The 23,399-nt window shown below is 48.2% G+C and overlaps 1 protein-coding gene across 1 annotated transcript in view; it reads left to right on the top strand.

The window, feature by feature from the left end:
* ARMC9 (armadillo repeat containing 9) overlaps positions 1-23,399 on the top strand; it is a 176,751-nt gene that overhangs the window by 123,937 nt on the left and 29,415 nt on the right. The window contains exons 20-21 of the mRNA XM_006893542.1: positions 7,207-7,311; positions 21,204-21,337. Coding sequence (XP_006893604.1) covers positions 7,207-7,311; positions 21,204-21,337 — 239 coding nt within the window. The remainder of the gene's footprint in view (positions 1-7,206; positions 7,312-21,203; positions 21,338-23,399) is intronic.

Raw genomic sequence — 23,399 nt, 5'->3', positions numbered from 1 at the left:
CGTACGCAGTTTTGCAAAGGCCAGCGGAGGGGGATATAAGATAGTGTGCTTGAACACCACAGGAAGACTGCAGATCTTTATGGAATCAGTCACATCTTTGTTCCACCGTGGGATTCAAATCTGACCTTTCCCGTAATAGCCGAGTACTTTAAGCACTGTGCCATGGGGAACCTAACTTGCTATGTACACTTTGACCTAAACCAATAAAGTATTACATTTTGTTTAAAAGGTTTAAGGCAAAACTTGATCCACCTTTTTCAGAAATTTGTTTTACATTTCTCGTTGTTTTGTTTAAAACCTCAGGGGTTTTCCTTCTAGGACAGAGCCCTGCCCTGAGGCCCATCTGATGTGTGGTGTTTGCCGCTCTCTGTGCGCTGGTTGAGAGCAGCCTGTGGGCCCTGTTGTCAAGAGCAAAAAATGCTTCTGCAAAGCGGACAGGGGAGAGCCCCTGACCTTTAGTTTCTCGGGAAATGGAAGGTGGTTATTTGTTTTGCATTTTTAATGTTTGGTTCCTGTTCTGTCCTGTCAGGGAGGTGGTGGTGCACTGATTCCTCCTTGAGAACGAGAACCGTGACTCACTGCCTGTTTCCACTTGGGGCCCCCAGGCCTCGTTCCCTGGACATGAGCTTAGCTGTGAAACACCAGGCCTCCCACCAGCCAGGGGCTCCCCGATCTCCACTACACTGCCAGCCCCCCACCAGCTTGAGGGGCTGCCTGTGCTCCACCACACTGCCTGACCCCCACAAGCAGGCAATCCTCTTCCTAAAATGATCCCCTTGTTGCTGTTACGTGCTGTCAAGTCAAGTGACCCTGTGACACCCGCAGATCTGAACCCTGCCCTGTGCCACCCTCACAATCTCTGACACACTCTGGCCCAATGCTGCTGTCACTGCCAGTCCTCCTGCCTTCCTAACAAGCACCTGTCATCCTATCGCCCTGGCTGTTGGTACCTTCCGGATGGTTCCAACTCCCAGCGACCCCATGTGGCACAGAATGGGTGCAGCATGGGCCTGCGCCGCTCACTGTCCTCTGTGTCTGAGACCATTGCTGCAGCCACTGTCCATCTCACTGCAGGTCTTTTTCAGTGACCCTCTGCTTTGTCATGATGTCCTTCTCCAGGGAGCCTCAGAGATGACATTCCCAAAAAGGAACCCAGTCCACTTCCATGCAAACGGACGTCCGATCGGACAAGGGGCCTGCCCGTGGACCCCCAAGCATGTAATGGATTATCTCATCTTTCTCCCTCAGAGCAGCTGGTGGGTTTAAACCACCAATCTCTCAGCTGCTAAATGTGCCTTAGAAATGTCATTGTTGTTGTCATGTATACCATGAAGTCAGACAGACTCATAGTTCACCTTCCAGCGTCCTTTTAGACACATAAATCACACAGGAGGAGATTGCCCATCTTCACTCTGGCAGTAGCTGTCTGGTGGATTCAAACCGCCTGCCTTTGCTTTGGCAGAGCACCTCCCTCCCTCTAAACTACTAGAGTTCCGTAGACACAGCGTTACCTCTCAGGAATTGCACGTGAACCAGCAGCATGACAAGCCCTCAGCTGTGATGCCTTCTCTGACGAAGGAGTCAGGCCTGAGTGACGGGTGGCGGTGACTCAGGCCTGGGTGAGGGGTGGCGGTGCCCATAAACTTGGGTTCTAGGTCGCACTGGAGTGGATGCTGTATTTGTAGTTAGACTCGGGGTGCCCAGAAAGAAAGCGTGACACTAGATACCCCGGAACACTGCCAAGTCACCTTCTGTTCACTCTGCCCAGTCAAGCTCAGTGCCAGCCCAGCTCCCGGTTGAAGGACCCTGAACTGTCCACAGGGACCTTGGGTCCCAGAAGACCCCGTCAGCCCAACCTGTGCTTCAGACACATCTGCTGACCAGGCTCAGCTGTCCAGCTGCCGGGACTCGGAGCAGGCTGTCACATGCACTTGTACCTTCTTGGGGCTTCAGTCTCTTTGGCACCAGGAAAACTGTCACATGAATCCCCCATGGTTTGGTAGCTACTCACAAACCATTTGTCCCACCCAGGGCTCCTCATACTAGCAGATAACGGTTGTCAGTGGAAGAGAGCATGCGCTGTGCCTCCTCAGCCCCTCCCATGAGGTTCCGATCTGCCGTGGAGAGCCCATCATCAGGACAGCCCGGCCTGGGTGACACTGGTGACACCAGGGGACATGTCCTGTGTGTGCTCCAGTCTGAGGCTCCTGCCACCAGAGGGTCCTGGACAGGCCGTGTGAGAGCCTAGAGCCAGCCCCACTGAGGGGCCCGAACGTGTGCACCATTTATCTGTTGGACACTGCTCAGAGTCAAATCCACTTGAATGGAATGACTGGAATTTAACTTGAAATGCCAGCAGGATACGTCTGTTTGTAGAAGGGAGCTTTCTCTTCCTGTTGGCAGCCCTTGGGTGATTGATGGGCCAGGGGTCACGGGAAGGCTCTGCGAGATGACAGTGTGGTCACAGCCCGGGACCCACCAAGACCCAAGTCCGAACTCTGGGCTTTCATTTCCCACGTCCTGCTCCATGGCGGCCGGCGTCCTCCTCGGGCACAGTGTTCAGATCTGGGACAGTCCAGTCTGGTGGGCGCTGACCCCGTCCGTGATGGAGCCTGCAGAGGACAGGCTAATCTCCATAGTCAGGTGCGGGAGGGGGCCACCCCCGCTGCCCACCACCGTGTCTGTGACTCATCAGCACTTGATCACCCAGTGGCAGCCTTGTGGCTTCATCATGTGCTATCATCCTGTTTCTAACTCCTGGTTTTTATGACATTTTCGGATCATTATAGATTCATATGTAGTTGTAAAAAAGATAGAAGAATCCAGAGCTTCCCAGTGGTGGCAGATGTGTGTCGTAGAGTCGGAACCGACCCGTAGCTGACCCTCCGACGGGTTTTCTCAGGCAGTTAATCACGCAGGAGGCGAGTGCCCAGCCTTCTCCCATGGCCTCGAACAGCCTGCCTTCGGGATTGCAGCACAGCTTCTTGCCACTAGACCACCAGAGCTCCAGTGGGAGCGCTCTTAAAAACTCCCCCCCCCTTGTTTAAATACACTTTATTTGTCAGAGCCATTTAGGTTTACAAAAAGGTTGCACAGAAAGTACGGAGCTACCATATGCACCCACTACCTGTTGCTACACAGTTTTGTGTGATGGTGACGGTTTGTTCCCCAAAATAGTTTTTTAAGTGAAGTTTAACAAATTACATTAGTTTTTCATACAATCACTCATACTATTAGTATCCTTTTTTTTAAATTTTATTTTATAATTTTAATAAACATTTACAGAGATTTTGGATTTCCATCTTAAAAACTTTTATACAGCCCGCCGCCCGCCGTCGCCCGGTGTCCAAACAAGATGGAGGGCGCTGCCTTGGCGCCGCACGGCTGACCAGAGCCCCGGAGCCCCCGCCCCAGACTCCCAAGGACAATATCAGAGTCAGTGTAACTACCCAGATGGATGATGGGCAAGTATCTAAAGAACAGGTTGTTCTTAACCTATGAGAATGGGCAGGTATATGTAAATGACTTTCCTGTAAACAATGGTGTAACCAGAATAAGCTGTCAGACTTTAATCGTGAAGAATGAAAATCTGGAAAATGAGGAAAAAGAATATTTTGGAATTGTCAGTGTAAGGATTTTAGTTCATGAGTGGCCTATGACATCTGGTTCCAGTTTGCAGCTAATTGTCATTCAAGAAGAGGTAGTAGAGATTGATGGAAAACAAACTCAACAAAAAGATGTTACTGAAATTGACTTTTTAGTTAAGAACAAGGGAGTCCTCAGACATTCAAACTACACGCTTCCTTTGGAAGAAAGCATGCTGTACTCCATTTCCCGGGACAGTGACACTTTATTTACCCTCCCTAACCTCTCCAGAAAAGAAAATGTGGGTGCACTGCAGACCACCAGTCAGTATCTCATAAGGAATGTGGAAACCACCATCGAAGAGGATGCTTTACCTGGCAAACTACCCGAAACTCCTCTCAGAGCAGAGCCTCCATCTTCATATAAGGTCATGTGTCAGTGGATGGAAAAGTTCAGGAAAGACCTGTGCAGGTTCTGGAACTCTCTTTTCCCAATGTCATGGTGGTTGGAATTACAGGAGCAGCTGTGGTAATAACTATCTTAAAGGCGCTTTTTCCAGTTTGTGAATACAAAGGAATTCTTCAGTTGGATAAAATCAAAGTTATACCAGTGACAGCCATCAACTTATATCCAGATGATCTTGAGAAAACAGCAAAAAGCCTCGAAGACAAAACACTTATTTAAAACACCTTCTCAAATCATGAACTCAGAATTAGTCTACTGCCTCCAAATTTGTCACTTGAATGTAATTTCCTTTAAATCATTAAGAATCAACTTAGACTAGACCAAGTGAAAAACCCCTAAGACGACTTCCTCAGATGTGACAACTAAAGTGACAGGTTCACCTTATTCTCAGACAGCGGGCTATTCAGATGGTGGACTGTTAAGGACAGTTAAAGTGAAGACAAGACATGGAGCAAGACTTTGGAATTACCAAAAAGGAAAAAGAAAAAGGCAAGGTAGAATGCCATGTGCCAATAACTTTCCAAGGTGCCTTTGTTAGGGAAATGATATCCACTTGATTACTATATGACTTAGTGAAAAGCACTTTATGAAATTCTAATTTAAACATTTAAGAACAAAAAAAAAAAAAACAAAAAAAACCTTTTATACAATGTCACAAACCAAATTCTGAGGTTGACACAGCCAATGTACAGAACGTTCCAGAAGCACAGGAGTCCTGTCGGTGTCCAGGTCCCTCCCACGTGCACAGCCCCTCATCTGCCCAGCTTCCCAGCCCCCGCTCTCTTCCTTTACCCACTCCGCGTGACCCTCTAGAACAGACGAGAACTGCACCTTGAGCAGACTGCCTCGTCTTTCTCTTTTGGAAGGACTGGTGGACTTGAACTGTCAGCCTTTCAGTTAGCAGCCCAGTGATTAACCCACTGCACCACCAGGGCTCCTTTCTAGTCTTCCCACCACTGCTATCATTGTGTCATTTCAGGGGTGTCATCCGATGGGCTCACCCTCAGATGGGCTCACCCAGTATGTGGCCTTCGAGCACTGACTTTTACACCCAGCCTCACTCCCCAGAGGCTTGCCCAGGTTTGCCAAGGGCAGTAGCTGGTTCCCTTCATGCCTGAGTGTACTCCAGGGCGTGGAGGGGACGTTCATGGTGAAGGTCGTCTGCTGTCTCCGGTTCTTGGATGCAGTGGCTAAACATCTAGTAGCCTAGTGATACAGGCCTGCTAAGTGATAGCACAGCGGTATAAGTCTACCAGCTGCTCTGTGGGGGAAAGATGGGCATCTCCTCCCATTAGGGGTGACGGCTTTGGAAACGAGGTACAGGGTCACCAGGAGGTGGGACCATCGGGGGCAGTAGGACATCTATGCACAGTTCTGTGATGTCGGTTTCGCCTCTCTGAGATCCTTGCCCAGAAGTGCTGGGCCACGTGTAATTACAGGACTAGCTTCTGGAAACACTGTTGGACCGTTTGCCGCGGTCACAGGTCTGGTTTCAGCTCCCTCCAGGGCGGTGTGAACGGTAGTGTTTCTCCCATCTTCACCAGCACTCCTTGTCACGATTTTTTGCCCTAGCTGTTTTGACAGGTGCTCAGTGCAGCTTCAGTGTGAATTTCCATCCTCTCTGTGTAAGCTGCCCTGATGGCATAGTGCCTTCCCTGTTGGGCGGCTAATCATAAAGTCAGCAGTTTGAATCCCCCGGATTCAGAGAAGAGGCAGCCTCCTCCCATCGGGTATGCAGCCTCAGAGGTCCACGGAGGCTCCATGGCGTGGCTGCACTTGACCACACGGGGTTTGGTTTGGGTGTAATGTCTTGTTACATTGTCGAGTCTCCCTCAGTAGCCCCCACCATTAACTGCTCAACTACTAACCACAAGGTTGGTGGTTTGAGCCCACCCACAGCACGTTGGGGAAAGGGCCGTGGTGATCTACTTCTGAAAAGGTTGTGGTAGAATTAGGGTCACACATCCCTGAAGAATCCTGTGGAGCTCACAAGCCTGGAAGCAGCAACAGGTATTCTTTCCCTGACTGCAGCAAAGAAGAGGGAAGAAAAGCAGACAGCCATAGGAACCTGAGACCAGAGGGTGACAGGCCACACTGCTGACCACTTGGAAGGGGATCACGATGACAGGAGAAGGTTCTGGACGGATCGCGTGAAAATGGGAGGGACAAAGCAGAAACCGCGTGGAGCACACCCGCCTGTCCATGAGGTGCCCCCGGGACTCATGGTGGCCGGACGGCATCTGGCTGGGACTCCAGTTTCATGTCTTATGGTGATGGATGTCTTTGTGTGGACTTCCTAGTCTTCTGTCCATCCTCGTCATAAAGTCATTCTACCTTCCCCTCCTCCCTTTCTGATTGGTTCATTAGTGTTCTCCACTCCTCCATTCTGAAGAGTCTTATTCAGTGAAGCCAGCACTCAGCGGGACCACCTTGTTCCTCCGGGTCTCCCAAGTTTCTACCTTTGACAAGGTGGGGTGCAGTCTCTTTACTTCCTGTTGCTTCCTGTTCGGGGACACATTTGCATTTTCCTTCTCTGATAGGTTTCTGTCCACTTGCACAGGCTTCACCCTGGTACCTGATGTTTGTAGAGTGAGTGACATGGGCCCTGGGCCTCGGAGACAGAATCCCAAGCCCACGGCCAGCAGCCACGCTCTGTGCTGTGGCCGTGGCAGTGTCAGCTGGGCGCTGAGCTTCCTAATGTGGTGGGCCTTGTTCTTCCTTCATCTTCATGGCGAGGCTGAGAGCAGATGGCAGGCTCTTGGTACCCTTTAAAGGCCAAACCCACACATTGCTGTGGTTGGGGCTCTCCTGACACCCTGGAGGGTGAGCCCTCACCTTGTGACACCCCTAGATGGTGAGCCCACACAGTGCTGTGGTTAAGTTTGAGGGAGAGCCCACACGATTCAAGCTGCAGGGGCAGACTTTCTGCTGACACCCCCTGGAGGGTGAGCCCACTCGGTGCTGTGGTTCAGGCTGCCATGGGGGGGACCCCGACATTGCTGTGGGTCAGGCTGCGGGGCAGCTCTCTGCTGACACCCCTGGAGGGTGAGCCCACACATTGCTATGCTTTGAGCAGAGACAGCCTCAGTTCAGAGCACACCTTTGGGACACCTGGGCCGGGTGTCCAGCGCATTCACCCACATCTCTTTGACACAGGAAGACCACGACACCATGGAAGCAGATCTGGACAAGGACGAGCTGATCCAGCCGCAGCTTGGTGAACTCTCGGGCGAGAAGCTTCTGACCACAGAGTACCTGGGGGTGAGTTCATGCGAAGGGGCGGACGGTTCTGGAACAGAAAGGATAGATGTGCTGTGGGCGCCCTTAGCATTTCTGGCAACACGTGAGGGTTCGGTCTCCTTTGTACCAATCGGCGTTGATGAGAAGGTCCACACGAGGCCCTTTGCCTTCACTGGCCAGCAGTGCACTGTCAGGCAGCTTGTCACAGGTCCTCCGCTGGCCCCCGGAATGGGTGTGGGAAGTGGGAAGGATGTCCAAGAACAGCAGCCTGAGACCTTCCTGACCTCTGCAGGGGGCACCTCCTCGGCAGAAACTGTGGAACTGTCAGATTTGTCTTTTGTGGGTGTCCGTCTTGGTGGTGCAGTGAGTTGAGTACTGGGCCACAAGTCAAAAGGTGGGCACCTCGAACCCCCTCAGTCGCTCTGTGAGAGAAAGATGAGGTGGTCTGCTCCCATAAAGACTGACAGCCCTGGACACGCTACGGCCAGTTCTGCTCTGTCCCAAGGATCAGAGTCAGACTCAGCTCAGTGACAGCGGGTCATCAAAGGGAGGACTGGAAGACCCGGAAGTCACCAGTACATTGGTATTGGCGGAAATTTCTAGAACAGATGGCTCACCAAGCTGAGTGTGGAGCAGGAGAGTGGTCACTGAGGACAGGAGTGGAGGACGAAGAGAGGAGGGGTCCCAGGAAGAGTGAAGAGGAGCAAATCCAGGAGGTCCCTATCTCAAGACCCTTGAGTAACCCACATCTGCGAAGGGCCTTTTCCAATCAGGCCACATTCACAAGTCCTAGGTGTTAGGACGTGGACAGAGCTTTGTAGAGGCCACTGCTCAACCAGGCCACCACAGAGCCACAGTTCTCAGCTTCATTAGAAAATATGCTGGTACCCCGAGACAGTAGCCCCAGAAGCCTTTCATGTCTGCATCAGAACTCACTTCTGTGACTCACTTTACACCCAGGAAGTAGACAAGCCTCTTAAGTAAACAGCTACACCAGGAGGGACTCACTGCTTAGAGCAGTCAACCTTATGAGACCAAAAGGACATCGTAACCCAGGGATGAAGTTCAGAAGACAGGAAGGGGCAGGAAGCAGGCTGAGTGGAAACAGGAAATATAGAGAGGAAATAGGAAGAGTGTGCTACACTGAGAACTACAATCAGATCATGGAACAAAATGTGAATTGTTAAACAGAAAAGCCATTTTCTCTGTAAACTTTAACTCAAATCACAATTAAAAGTGTGAAGAGAAAGAAAAATGGCCTGTCGAGAGGGGTCATCGTTTCGAAGTCTCACTGCCCAGTCGCTGTTTTGTTCACAGTCACGTGAGGCTGCCCTGTCCTCAGACCTCGTGATTGGAACTGGCCAGCCTTGAAGTTGGCATGTCAGTCCTTCAGTCTAGCGGTGCATGCAGGCACTTAGCGTCTCTGTCTTCATAACTGCCCAAACAAAACAGGGAAGCTTCCAGAGCTGGAGGGCATGTCCCTGGGGACATCGCACCCAAATTATGATGCCAGCCCCACTTCAGGGCTCACCGGAGAGCCTGGAGCTTCTCCTCGGGGTCAATCCAAACATGTTGGGATTTTTTTTTTTTTTTTTTTTTTTGTGTGTGTGTGTGTGTGTGTGTGTGTGTGTGTGTGTACCGTCAAATCAGATCTGACTGGTATAGGAGGAGATTGTCCCTCCTTCCCCGGCAGAGCATCTGGTGGATTCGAACCGGTGTACCTCTGGGATTGCAGTGCAGCTTCTTGCCACTAGGCCACCAGAGCTCCCCTTATGTTGGGATTTTTAAACAATCTGTCAGCAAATTGTGTTCAATCATTGTCTTTCCTTTTAACTTTATATATATGTACATGTGATCCGACTCCAAGTGTACAGAGCAGATTGCTTTTCCACTCAAAAGTTCATTTCCGTGGGATTCAGTATAAATACCAATGTCTCAGGTCCTTGGACATATTTGTAAGATGTTTCCAACCCCGAATTTCTCCATTACAGCAGCTGGGAACTCGGATGGGTGGGGATGGGGGCAGAGACTCCAGGCAGCCATCGTGGGAAGCAGATCGTAAGGAGAAGGGGTGGCCAAGACCTCGAGGATGGGGTGGAAAGACGCTCCCCCTGATGCTGGACAGCTGCTCACCTGCCCACGGAGCCTTCCCCGCCTGGGCTTCTGTCCACAAGCCAGAAGGGGCCTCCTCATCAGTTAATGAGGAAACCACCACCCACCTTCAGTTACTCCCCGGCTTATGAAGTGGTAGGTACTCGTGGTAGAACTCGTGGACTTTTCAGAAGCATCAAGCACAGGGATTGCTGCCTTTGCATTTTGATGTTGTTAAAGAGTACTGACTGGTCAGAACAACAAGCCGGTGTTGGAAGAATGTTCTTTAGGAGGAGGATGGTGAAACGTCACCTCGTGGACTTCGGGCATGTTCTGAAAAGGACCAGTCCCTGGACATGGACCTCGTGCTTGATAAAGGAGAGCGTCAGTAAACAAGGGAAAGACCTTCCACAATCAGAGGGACTGGCGCAGTGACTGCAGGGCCCGCAGAGCCTGTGAGAACGGCACGGGACCGGGCAGGGTGCTGGAAGGGGAACCACCCTGAGTAGATGCCAGCTCAACAGCACTAAACAACAACAACGTTCTCTCTCCAGGAAGGGATTAGAAAGAGACAAACACCGAATAATGGTGAAGAGGAAGAATCAAGCTCGCCGAAGAGAAAAAAGGCAAAGCGTGGGCCCCTGGGTCGTTTCCAACACGTGTGTCAGAGCAGAACTGTGCTCCAGAGCGCTGGCCGTGACTGTGACCTTTCTGAAGCAGAACAACAGACCTTTCTCAGTGCACTTGAACATCAACCTTCCCCTTAGCTACCGAATGTGTGAACCTTCTGTTCCATCCAGGCAGTCATGAACAAACTCCATAAGAATTCTTCCAGTAGCTTCAGACCTAGTCTTCTTGATGCTCCACTGGCACGTGTCCTGGACAGTCCAGTGACAAAACAGAGAGGAGAAGTGCACGTGACTTCCCAGACCCGCTCTGGGGTGAGGTTAGACTGTCAAGGAGGAAGCGGGCTGGAGGGGAAAGTGTGGAGGAAGGGGAACCAGGTGAGGGGTGAGGGTAGAGTTACGTGACTGCAGTCAAAGCTTTTATTGGTGTGAGCTGTATAGGCGGTATGAGGGAGATGGAATTGCATCTTCTTTTTCATTTGGAAAGTTAAACTCTGTTCTGCTTCCTCCAGAGAAATAATAGTCTGTACCTTCCCTCTCCATACCTCTTCTGTTCCCTCCTCAGGCATCTTTGATCCTGGCCTGTCCACCCTCCCAGCTAATGACTGTCCCCAGAGGACAAAGGAGTGAAACCCTCTTCCTATAAGAAACTGGCCCTGTTTTTTCCTCTTCACCACAAACACTTACTGTTAGTTTCCCTCAGTCATATCTGATTCTCCGAGGTCTTCAGTGCAGAGTAGAACTGCTTTCCATAGAAATTTCCAGGCTGTGACCATTGTTGGAAGCATCAGCAGACTTGTCTTCTGAGCGTATCTGTTGGATTTGAGCCTGCAACCTTTGAGTTAGTCAGAGAGTGTTTATTTGTTAACATCCAAGAGATGCTTTGAAATCACATCTTTGATTTCCCAGTTTTTGCTGAAAAAAGTAGTTTAGTTTATCCAGTATCAGATAGAGAAAAAAAATTGATGTTTTCATGGACTTTGGTTTTTATGTGGCTCTCCAGTCAGTGTCCATTGAGGCAGCGTCCAGGGAATCGGGCCACATACAGGACCTCTTCAAGATGCTGAAAAGCCCGTGTGTCACTTTGATGACTAACATGCGCCTAATTCAAGCCTTGGATTTTCAGTCTCTTCATTTGCATGTGAAACTTGGGCAGTGAATAAGGAAGACTGATGAGAACGGATGCATTTGAGGTATGGTGTGGCTGAAGAATGGTAACTCTATCCTGGCCTGCCAGGACCAATCTGGTTTGGACAGAGTGCAACGAGAATGTGCCTCTTTAGAAGAGAAGATTGCGAGACTTCATCTCACGGACTCTGGGCTGGTTACCGGGGCTGGGGAGCCAGTCCCCAGGGAAGGACAGCACGCTTAGTAAAGTAGAGAATCAGGGGAGAAGAGGAAGACTCAGGAGAAGAGTTGACGTGAGCTTGCGGCAGTGGGACAGCACAGCAGAGACGGGAGGCTGACTTGGAGCTGGATGCTCTTTCTTTACGTTGTACACGGGGCGCTTTGAGTTGGAACTGACTTGGCACCGCCACGCACAATAGTATAACTCAGAAGACTCGAACTCCCTGCCTCTGCGTCGAAGCTCATCGCTGGCCCTCCACAGGGTTTTCCGAGGCTGTTACACTGGAGGGATTACCCATATTTCTCCTGCAGAGCCACTGAGGGATTGGAACTAACACCCTTGTGTTATCAGCCCCGATGGACCACACCACCAGAGTTCCCTGTTTGCAGTATTGTTATTATTGTTGTGGTGTACTGTCAAGTCAGAACTGACCCATAACTGACTCTCTAGTTGGACATTCAAAGGCAGTTAACCTCACGGGAGGAGGTTGCCCATCATACTTCTACGCAGCAGCTGGTGGATTCGAACCACGTGCCTTCAGGATTGTAGTGCAGCTTCTTGCCACTAGGCCACCAGAGCTCCCTGGTGTGTATTTATAGAGTGTGTATGTATATAGTATATATTTCTATATATACTATAAAAATGAAGTCAAAGAACCTACTTAATGCTTTACTTGGGAGCATAGTGGATAGAAGGGGAGAGAAATGTGAAACAAAACTCAAGGTCATGAGAAACGATCAGGCTTGCTGAGCTGGTAGCAGCTGGTTAGGTGCCTGTGAGTCGGCTGTGACCCCGTAGAGACGCTGACGGGAGCCTGCCGTTCTCGCGCCATCCTCGTCAACCCCACTGTTGCCGTCACTGTGTCGCTCCACCTCCTTGAGTATCTTCCTCTCTTCACTGACCCTGTGCTTTTCCAAACGTGAGTTCTTTTCCATGAACTGCTGTCTCCTTACAGTAAGTTATCCTCTGACCCTTGAGCTCAGGCTTGTTGCTGTGGAGTCATAATCAACGTAGCTGATGTTCTTCTACTGGGTTTCTGAGACTGTAAACCCTACAGGAGGAGGTAACCCGTTTTTCTCCCACAGAGCTGCTAATGGGTCCAAACCACACAAGGTGCAAGCCTCTGGAATAGCTTCACAACCCCAGTGGACCATGCCACCACACTTCCCTTCTGGGACCTTAGTCACCCGTAAAGTCTACAGCTCTGGTCTCCCACCTCTGAGGTTCAACTTTCAGCCAAACAATAGACCAGTCTGTAAGGTGATTGCAACACCAGAAAGAAATGCCTTCCTCAGAACCATATGAGATAGAAAGAGCAGTACTTTGCTGAAGTAGCTCAGTCACATAAGGACAAATATTGCATAAGGCCACTGTCAGGAAAATAGGAGGATAGCTGAGTAAGATATCCATGAATGTTCAAAAGGGAAAGGTGAGAAGGGGAGCAGCAAACAGGGGAAGGGGAATCAGTGGGATAGCAGAGGTTAGTGGGCGGGGATGGTGAGGAATGGGAAAGGTTAAGTGGGGTCTAAAGTCTAGACAGGGTGATAGTAGGCATAGAGCAATGAGAATTATGTAAAATATAATGCATAGGAATGATTTATAAAACACAAAATACAGGTACAGAACACGGCATATATAAATGCTTGTATACAAACCAATACAAAGTTCTTTAAAAAATAGAGCAGTATTTGCCCAAGGACAAAGCTCAGAGCAGGAAGGGAGAGCGGAAAAGCTGGATGGATCAAGAAACACAGGGAAGAAGTGTGTCAGGTGCCAGTGTAACGCGGGGCCTGCAGCCAACATCAGGAAGCAGTGTGTAGAGCTGTAGCGTGGGAAACTAATGTGCTCTAGCACGTTCACCCTCATCACAGTGGTGGTGGTGGTGGTGGTGTTATGTGCCATCAAGTCGTAACCAACTCACAGAGGTCGCCCATCTTTGTCCCAGAGCAGCTTGTAGATTCGAGCTGCTTGCTTGAACACAAAATGTTTGAACAAACAAACAAAAAAAACCAAAACAAAGATGTGATTCCAATTGTTTTTAAGGTTTTCTTTTTTTCAAGCTTTTTAATTTGGAAATCATTTCAGAGTCACAGGAATTATAAACTGTTACAGAGGTCCTGTGTGCCCCCCACCCCGTTTCCCTGGTGGTAGCGGTTTGCACCCCCACACCGCCGTCACTTAGTCATGGTGGGCCGGGTTGCATTCTCCTGTGATACGGGAGGCCGTATCGTTCATATTTCAAATGCCAGTGGGGTCACCCACGGTTGACAGGTTTCAGCGTACTGGACCAAGACAGACCAGAAAATCGACTTCTAAACTAACTGATGGTGAAAATGTCTGCCACAGAGCAGGAGACGAGGCCCTCGGATCGGAAAGCCCTGAGTGCGGCGGGAAGCTCTCCCTCCTCAAAGTCAATCCAAACGCCCTGCCTTGCTGAGGATTTTTCTCAACGAAGGACTTTGATTTCCTGATGTGGCATGGTCAGAAATGAGAAGAAACCACCGCAAACATCCATGAATAATGAGAGCATGAAATGTGTGAAGTGTGAACCCAGGAAAACGAACAGCCATCAGAAATGAAACACATAAACGTAAATATCTTATGCTTACATGTGCTGAAAAGGACTGCTATTAACTGTTTCAGACAAGATAATCATAGAATCTGTTATGCTAAGAATGAAAAATTAAAGAGGAACAAGGTTATATTCATTGTCAAAAAGAACATTTCAAGATCTATCCTAAAATAAAGCACTATCCGTAGTAAGATAATACGTATGTGCCTACAGTCAGACCAAGGGGCTCTGGTGGCCGGTAAGGAGCTGCCCTGCCAGCCCAAAGGCACATGGTTCAAATGCAGCAGCTGCTCCAAGTGAGAAGGATAAATAATCTCCTCCAGGGCAGTCACTGCCTCTTAAAACCCACTGGAGAGTCAGCTGTCAGCAGGTTCTGACTTGATGGTACATAACAACAACAACACAAGAAACACACATTAAAATGACTTATTCACGTGTATACACCAACCATGAATGCCAAACATGAAGACATTTTAAGATTTGTGCCAGCTTTAGTCTGAAATTTATCAAATATGATATCAAGATGCATTGATAATTACCGGTGATTGGAATGAGAACATTGAAAACAAATAATAGCTGGAAAATATGTCCTTGCTGATAGAAATGGCACTAGAGATTGTATAATAGAATTTTGCAAGACTGGTGACAATTTGAAGATACCTTCTTCCAGCAGCATAAACAGCAAATTTAAACATGGACCGTACCAGATTGAAAACTCAGGAAATAAACCAACTGCATCTGTGGAAAGAAATGCTAGGGAAGCTCAATACCATTGGTCATAAAAAGGCTAGGGCCCAACTACAGCCTCCTATGAACAAACCATCAATTGCTCATTTGAAAGTTCAAGTTGAAACTGAGGAAGTACAGTTGGCTCACAAGAACCAAAGGATAACTTTGTATCACACCTGTACTTAGAGACCATCTCAAGAAAACATTTGACACATTGAACGCTGAGTGAGTTGTGAATTGACATAAAGAAGAGGTATATCATACATCAAGAAAGCCAAAGGTCATTTAACAAACAAATTCCTTCCTGACTTCTTTAAGACTGAAATGCATGTCAGGATAGATTCTGATACTTGTTCTAAAGCAGAGGAGCTAAAGTGAAAGAAAGAAGTGATGCAGAGAGCTGAGCAGAGTCCTTCCGTGAACCAAGACCACAAAGTCAAGCATTTTGATGAAATGCACGGAGATCTAGAGTAGAAAACCCAAAGAGAAGAACATCCTGAGCATTTCTCACACTGAAGATCAGAATAGAAAAGTCAAGCGTCGAGTTGAAATAGTGGAGCATTCCGCAGGCAAATAGTCAACAACACGGGAAGCATCAAAGTAATATGGGAGGGATACCAAGGCATTACGCCAAAAAGAATGAGACGAACATTCAGCCGGTCCAAGAAGAGGCACGTGATCAGGAACCGATGGTCCTGAAGGAGGAACTCCAAGCTGCACTGACTACTTCAGCAAAAATCAAGGCTGCAGGAAACGACACAACCCTGAAATGTCCAACAAGTGAATACAGCACTGTAGGTGCTTGCTTTTCTGTGCCGAGAAATTTGGAAGACAACCACCTGGCCAGCTGGCTGGAAGATCTCCGTATTTGTGCCCATTCCAAAAAAAGGTGATCCAACAGAATGTTGCAAATTTAAAATAAATTCATTAATATCACACTCAATTAAAAATTTGCTGAAAACAGTTCAAAAACATTTGACAGAGAACTGCCATAAATTCAAGCCAGATTTAGAAGAGCACATTGAACAAATGATCACTGCTGATGTCAGATAGATCTTGACTGAAAACAGAGAATATCAGAAGGATATTTACCTATGGTTTACTGATTTTGCAAAGGCATTTAACGGTGTTGAGCGTAACAAATTATGGTAACATTGCAAAAGTTGTTGTTAAGTGCTGTCGAGTATGACTCTTACCAACCCTATGAAGAGCAAATCCGAACCCCACCCTATCCTGTGCCATCTTCACACTTCCTGACACTCTAGAACTCATTGCGACAGTCACTGTGTCAGCTCACCTGGTTGAGAGTCTTCCTCTCCTTTGTCCACCCTCCACCCTTCCAAGCATCATGTCCCTCTCCTAGCAACATGCCTAAAGTGTGTGAGGTGAAGCCTCATCAGTCTTGCCTTCAACGAGCACCCTGGCTGCACCCTCTCCAAGACATATTTGTCCCTTTAACTGTCCATGCTCTTCTCCAACACCACAATTCAGAGGCATCAGTTCTTCTGTCATCTCTACTCATAGTTCAGCTCTCAGATCAGTAGCAAGTGATAGAAAAAACCATGGCCTGAATCCGACACACCCTAGTCCTCAAACTGACATCATTGCTCCTCAGTAATTTTGAGAGATCCCTAACTGCAGACTTTCCCAGGACAATACGTCTCCTGGTTTCCTGGAACCAAGGGTATTAATTGTGGCTACAACTAAGATGAAGTTGCTGAGAGTTTCAGTCTCTTCTACATCCACCATGATGCAAAGAATGAGAATTCTTGAAATACTTCATCTTGTTCATGTGACATCTGTACAGAGACCAGGAGACAGATGACTAAACAGAACAGAGGGATACTGCATCATTTAAAACCAGAAAAGCTGTACACTGGGGTTGCATCCCTTCACCACGTTTAGCCGGTATGAGTTCTGCACAGGTAATCTGGGAAGCTGGACTACATGAAGAAGAGCAGGGCATCAGACCTGGAGGAAGACTTGTCAGCGATCTGCAGCAGGTACCCAGCTTTGCTGAAACTGAAGAGAACTTGAGAGGTGTACTGATAAAAATCCAAGACTCCAGACTTCAGTGTGAATTACACATCAACATAAAACAGAAATCCTCACGACATCATGATAAATGGGGAAAGTATTGACGTTGTCAAGGACTTCTTTTTGCTTGAATTCGTAATCAACATCTATCAAAACAGCAGTCAAGAAATTAATCAATGTATTTTATTGATGCAAAAGACCTGTCTAAAGGGTTAAAAATCAAAGAGGTCACCTTGAGAATTAAGGTGGGCCAGATCAAAGCCATGATATTTTTAGTCACCTCATATACATGTGAAAGCTGCACATTTACTAAGAAAAACCAAATAATTGATCCATTCAGATTATGGTGTTGGCAAAGAATATTGAATATACCACAGATTGCTGAAGAATGAGCAAATTTGTTCTGGAAGAAGTAGAATGCTCCTCAGATGCAGTGATGCTAAGATACGCTTTGAGTATGTTATCAGGAAGAGTTAGTCCCCGTGGAGAAAGGGCATCATGCTTGGAAAAGTAGAGGATCAGGAAAGAAAAGAAGAAGAAAAAAGACTCCCTTCCTGAGCTGGATTGACAGAGTGACTGCATGAGCGGACCCACACGTGACCCTGATCATGAAGATGCTGTTCACGGGTTCGTTGTAAACTGGAACTAACACGTCTAACGGTGGCCGAGTGGCAAGAAGCTGCATTGGAATCTTGAAGGCACGTGGTTTCAATCCCCCCGCTGCTCCTTGGAGAAGGGTGGTCAATCTTCCATGCGATTAACTGCCTCTGAGAACCCGCCAGAGGGTCAGCTATGGGTCAGTCCTGACTCAACCATACACACCAACCACCACCACCACCTCTGACAGTGTACTCTAAAGATGACAAAAGAAGAATGGATGCCTTTGAGTTGTGGTGCTGGAGAAAAGAATTGAACAGACAGTGGATGGCTAAGAGAACAAACAGATCTGTCCTGGTGAGAGTCAAACCAGGCGGCTCCCTGGAGGTGAGGATTTTGAAGCTCCGTCACACATAGTTTGAGCAGGTTATCAGGAGGGGCAAGTCCTTGGAGAGGAGCATTAAGCTTTGAAGTATGGAGGGACAGTGCAGGAGAGGAAGACCTTGGATGAGACGGATTGACTGAGTGTGCCAGTATAGTCAGGTGTGTCCGAGAGGGTGAGATTGGCTCAGGACAGGGCAGAGTTCAGAGCCATGGCTCATAGGGTCCCGAGTGTCACAGTCGACTCGACAGCACATATCAACAACAGTACAGGATCAAACACAGGAGCTCAGCATTGGGACAATCCGCAGACCTATCCAGATTTCACCAGGTTTTGTTTCTTAATTTTTTTTATTTTAATAATTTTAATGAACATTTACAGAGATTTTGGATTTCCATTCATTCATTGTTGCACTTCTCTCCTCGCCCAGCCCCCCCCCCCCCCCCCCCCCAGTTCGCTCCTCTCTTTGAAAAGAAAGTAAAAGACACCCTCCCTGATACACAATCCCCCTGCACCCCTCCCACTGCCCCAAGTACATTCCACTATGCAACCTTAATTGTGGACTCTTGTGATAACCATAATACCCTATCATACATCGCTTTTATTTTTTTTTAATTTTATTATTTTTGTGTGCATGTACCGTCAAATCAGATCTGACTGGTACAGGAGGAGATTGTCCCTCCTTCCCCGGCAGAGCATCTGGTGGATTTGAACCGTGAGCCTCTGCAATTGTAGTTGCAGCTCCTTGCCACTAGGCCACCAGAGCTCCCCTCATACATTGCTTTTAAATTATTCTCTCCCTCACCTGTTTCAGTGCAGTATACACAATTTATCCAGTTTTTCTCAGTCTTACCCCAACCCTGATGTCAGTCCCATTTTACAGCAGTGGCACCATGCAATATTTGTCCTTTTGTGACTGAGATATTTCACTCAGTATAATGTCCTCCAGGCTCACCCATTTTGCATATTATTGCATGAGTTCCTTGTTTGATTTTACCAGTTTTACAGAGATTTCTTTTTGAAACACCTTTTCTCTTGCATATAAAAGTGGTGTTGTCCGTAGTGAATTGGGCTGCTCATTCCAAGGCTGTGCCTCTCTGGGGGCTCGAATCCACCAGAGCTTTCTTCAAGGGAAGGGGGGGCAGTCTCTTCCCATTGCGGTTTACATCCCTGGAAGCGTCATAGAGTCGCTGTGAGTTGGAACTGTCTGGGTGGCAGTGAAAAGGAAAGGATAGTAACAGAAAATAGCCGTATCTTGGGAAACAGCAGAAAGAGGAAAGTTCTTTTTGGTTCTGCTGCGCTGTACCACGGTGGTCGTTTTACCGTTGGTCAGCACTCCGCCTTCTGGTGCACTTTTACCGTACCCTGATTTTTCAGTGCTTTCAACAAAGGTTTTTCTTCGTAAACCTATTCTTCATGTGGCACGTTTCGGTTCATCACCCTGCCTACTGAAAAGTGAGGCGGCTCCAGTTTTCCTCTTGAATTTGTGTCATGAACAAACCAAACCAACCCTTTGCCGTCAAGTCCATTCTGCCACCTGGCAGCTCCATGTCTTACAGGCACAATTGTTCACTGCAGTTTTCTTACCTGTAATCTTTCCAGAAGCAGGTGGCCAGGCCTCTTCTGTGACACAGCCTGGTGGGTGGGCTGAGTGCTGGCCTGGAGGTCTGTAGTGAAACACTGCAGAATGATCTTGTTTATGAAATCTTTTTTATTTCTTGTATTTTTAAATTCATTCATTAGACTCCGTGAATCACCCAAGGATATGAACCTTTTTTTTCCCAGCCCTTGATTTAAATACCAAATCATTTGTTAGAACGTGTTAGGGAGCTCTGGTGGCCTAGTGGCAAGACGCTGCACTGCAGTCCCAGAGGTGCATGGTTCAAATCCACCAGATACTGTGCTGGAGAAGGAGGGGCAATCTCCTCCTGTACCAGTCAGATATGATTTGACAGTACACGTAAAAATAATACAATAAAAATTTTTTAAAAAAAGTGTTAATCCCAGATTTCACCACCCCTGACGTTTTAAGAGGAGGCTCTTGTGGGGCCGTTGGCAGTTGTGCTAACCCAGTGACTGTACTTCCTGCTGGTTTGACCCCTCCAGCTGCTCGTCAGGGGAAGGATGGACTGTCTCCTCCCCTGCCGGTCACAGCGGGAGCCCAGAGGCGGGTCACCTACAGGGCGATTCTGACTCTGCATCAAAGAATCTGAGACTTTTTTTAATGCTTTAGAAAGGAACCTCAGTGCATAATACATAGTATGTTAGACTACTAACCCAAAAGTCAGCAGTTCAAATCCACCCACTGCTTTGAGGAGGAAGACGGGCAGCCTCCTCCTGTGAAGATTTATAGCCCGGGAAAGCCGTGCGAGGGTCCCCGGGCACCGTGGAGTCAGGCTGGACTCCGGCCACGGTACTCGCCTCTCCTGACTCGTGTGATAGCTACAGAACAAAACCTTTTGAAAGGTGGTGTTTCTCATTACTGGTAAAGCTGATTCTCCCCTCCCGCCCCCCTCCTTTTCAATTTAAAGGTGATATTTTCTACTTTGTGACTTGGCTGTTTGAATTGTTTGCCAGTTATCTAGTTAGTGTTTTCCTTGTTGGTTTGTGAAGCACATGTGTATGGAGAGCGTTAACCTTTTATCTGTAAAGTCCATTGTGGAACAGCCTCCCAGGTAGTTTGCCTGTGAACTTGGCCTCTCATTAACCTCGTGTGTGTGTGTGGAGCTTTGCTTTGCTTTTGCTTTTTTGGCACCAAATCTGTCAGTCTTTTGTCCCTCTCACTGTCAAGATCCTCGACTCTCCAGAGATGAGATAAGCTGCTGTCGTCAGTTACGGTTGCCTCGTTTTACTGCGCTGCAGACACTACCTGTTCTTACAAATCAAAGGTCGCAGCCGCCCGGTCTCTCCCAGGTCTGCGGGCACCAGTTTTCCCACTGCTTGAGCTCACTGCATTTCCCTTGTCCCATTTTTTGGTAATTCTGATAATAGTCTAAACATGTTTGTGATGCCGTTGAACACTGATGGCTTAATAGTAAGGAACTATACTGCCATTGCAAAGGTGTGCAGTTCAAATCCACCAGCCGCTCTGTGGGAGAAAGATGGGCATTCAACTCCTATGCAGTTTCCCGACTCTGAAAACCTGCTGGAGGGTCAACTACGGATCGGTTCTGACTCAATGGTAAACAACAACATTGCTCACTTAGACTCTGCTGTCGTGGAAACATAGCGTCCGTATGCACGGGGGAACTTGAGAAATGTGGACGACTCTCTGTATTGCTATATATACACTTTATTTTAATAGTCTGTAACTGAATCTCCAGTATCTCTGAGCTCTGCTTGCGTTTACTTTTTTCTCTTTTTCTTGCAGTTGGTTTTTAAAAAAATGCTTACCCCCTGTTAACTCTAAGGACGTCCCCCTCCGTTTCTGTTTCTCTGGGTGACCCTGGCCTCTGCTTGCATGGCCGCCTGTCCCTGTGTTCCTTCAGTCAGCGTGGACAGCCGTGTGAGCCACGTCCTTTCTCCCCTCAGATCATGACCAACACGGGCAAGAGCACGGGCAAGCCACGGAAAGGCCCGGCGATGATGGGGCGCAGTGTGGACGAACCCCTGCGCCGGCCTGTCACCCCTGGCGGCCACAGGACCGGGCCCCCCGGGCCCCCACTGTAAGTCGGGCGAAGGAGGCGGGGTGGCTATTCTTGACCTTCATTTCGGTTAGCCGCGGCACGAGATGGAAGCCCGAGACGGTGAAAATAAAACTCTGGTGTTGAAAAGCAGTTTTATCCTTAATTCCTCTTTCTGGGGATTTGGGCGGGAGAGAGGAAGCACCCCCACCCCAGCCCAGCAGGCTTCCTCTCCCAGAGGTGGGGTGATTGAAGGGCATCAGGGCCTCCAGGCCCATTTCTAGCTCTGCCCAGGAGAAGACACTGAGGTGACCCAGGCCCGAGCATGGCTCTGTCCAGCAGCAGGTCACCAAGCTCAGAGTGTGGGCTGAGGTCAGCACCTCACGTCTCCCATGTCGGGGAGGCCGTGTGTACCTCTGTCCTGCCCAGCACGGGAACCCAGGACACAGCCAGCTGTCAGCAGGAAACAAAGGCGCTGTTTCTTTGGGGTCAGGCCCCCAGCCTGACCATGTCCATTCCCGACCCTGGACCTTCCCATAAACTTCACAGTGTTCCCAGGAGTGCAGGCCCACCCCTCAAACTGATAGTTCTTTCTGCTTCTTTTAGAAAGATGGGTTCAGGTAATTACAGTGTTTTGAGTTTCGTATGTTTTTCTGTGTCTTTTTTTATTGTGGTGACTCTGTTTGGAACAAAACATTTGCCACTTGGACCATTTTTACATGTGCAGTTCGAGGACGTTAATTACAGTCTCAGTGTTGTGCAACCACAACCCTATTAATTTCCAGACTTCCCATCTTCCTCAGCGGACACTCCCTTAGGGGAATCCCTGTGGGCTGTGACCCCAGCTCCCTCGTCCTGCCCACCTCCCACTGCTGCGGCCGGCTCTCCACGCCCTGTGTGCTCTAGGTATTCCAGATAAGGGGGTCCTCCCGTGTCCTTTCTGTGACTGACGGATTTCAGGCAGCATGACGGATTTTTAAGATTCATCCCATGACAGTGGGGGGTTTTTTGGTTGTTTTAAAAAAATTTTATTTTATATTGGTTTGCTTATAAAGTTCACATACCTCGCATTTCATACTATGCTTCTTTCACATTGTGTTTCATAGAGTCATTCCAATTAATTATATTTTCTAAAATTAATAAATACTGAACTATGCCCAGCCTTTCCCTGTCTTTCCAGATCCCCACCGGATCTTTCCCATTTCCTTTACCCACCCCCCCCAATCCATCAAATGGAGAAACCCTAGGATTCCCGCCTCCATCCTCATCCTCTACTCCTCCTCTCCCCTCCTTGGGTTCACACACACATTGTACTCGTTATCTTTCTGTTTCTACAGTAATGGTCTCATACAGTATTTGTCCTTGTGGGACTGAGTTAGTTCACTCAGCAAAATGCTCTCCAGTCCCTCCCAAGTTATGTAGGAATTTTCCAAGTCATTGTTCCTGGGTGCTGCACAGTATTCCATAGTGTGACTGTACCAGAATTTCTCAATCGTTTAGTTGTTGCTGGGCTTGTGGACTATTTCTGTGTTCTTGCAGTGGTAAATAATGTTGCTATGAACATCAGTGTCCGTATCTCTGTCTGCATCTCAGTTCTCATTTTTTTGAGGTATATTCCAAGCAATAGAATAGCTGCGTCCTATGGAATGTCTTTGTTCAGCTTTTTGAGGAAACACCAAACAGCCTTCCAGAGTCGTACCATTTTACAGTCCCACCAGCAGTGTTTGAGAGTTCCTATCTCTCTGCATCCTCTTCAGCATTTATTGATTGCTGTCATGTAAAGCTTTGCCATGGCTGCTGGGGTGAGATAGAATCTCGTTGTGATTTGGAGTTGTAGCTCTCTTATTGCCAGTGGTTTTGTGCATTTCCTCAAGTGTCTCTTGGCCATTCGCGTGTCTTCATCTGTGAAAGGTCTTTCCATATCTTTTGCCCATTTCGTAATTGGATTGTCAGTTCCTATATTGTGGAGGCCCAGTAGGATTCTGTAAACTTTTGTTTTGAGACCCTAATGACAGTGTTTCTGACTGTTTTCCCACATCGTGCACTGAAGTCACAGGAGGAGAATTCACCTCCATAAACAAAGTGAAGAGGTTTGTCAGCAAGA

This window comes from Elephantulus edwardii, unplaced genomic scaffold (genome assembly GCF_000299155.1).
Source record: "Elephantulus edwardii isolate Elephantulus edwardi_28Jun2011 unplaced genomic scaffold, EleEdw1.0 scaffold00127, whole genome shotgun sequence".
Taxonomy (NCBI): Eukaryota; Metazoa; Chordata; class Mammalia; order Macroscelidea; family Macroscelididae; genus Elephantulus; species Elephantulus edwardii.
The sequence above is the reverse complement of the archived record's forward strand: the minus strand, read 5'-3'. Positions and strand labels throughout refer to the sequence as shown.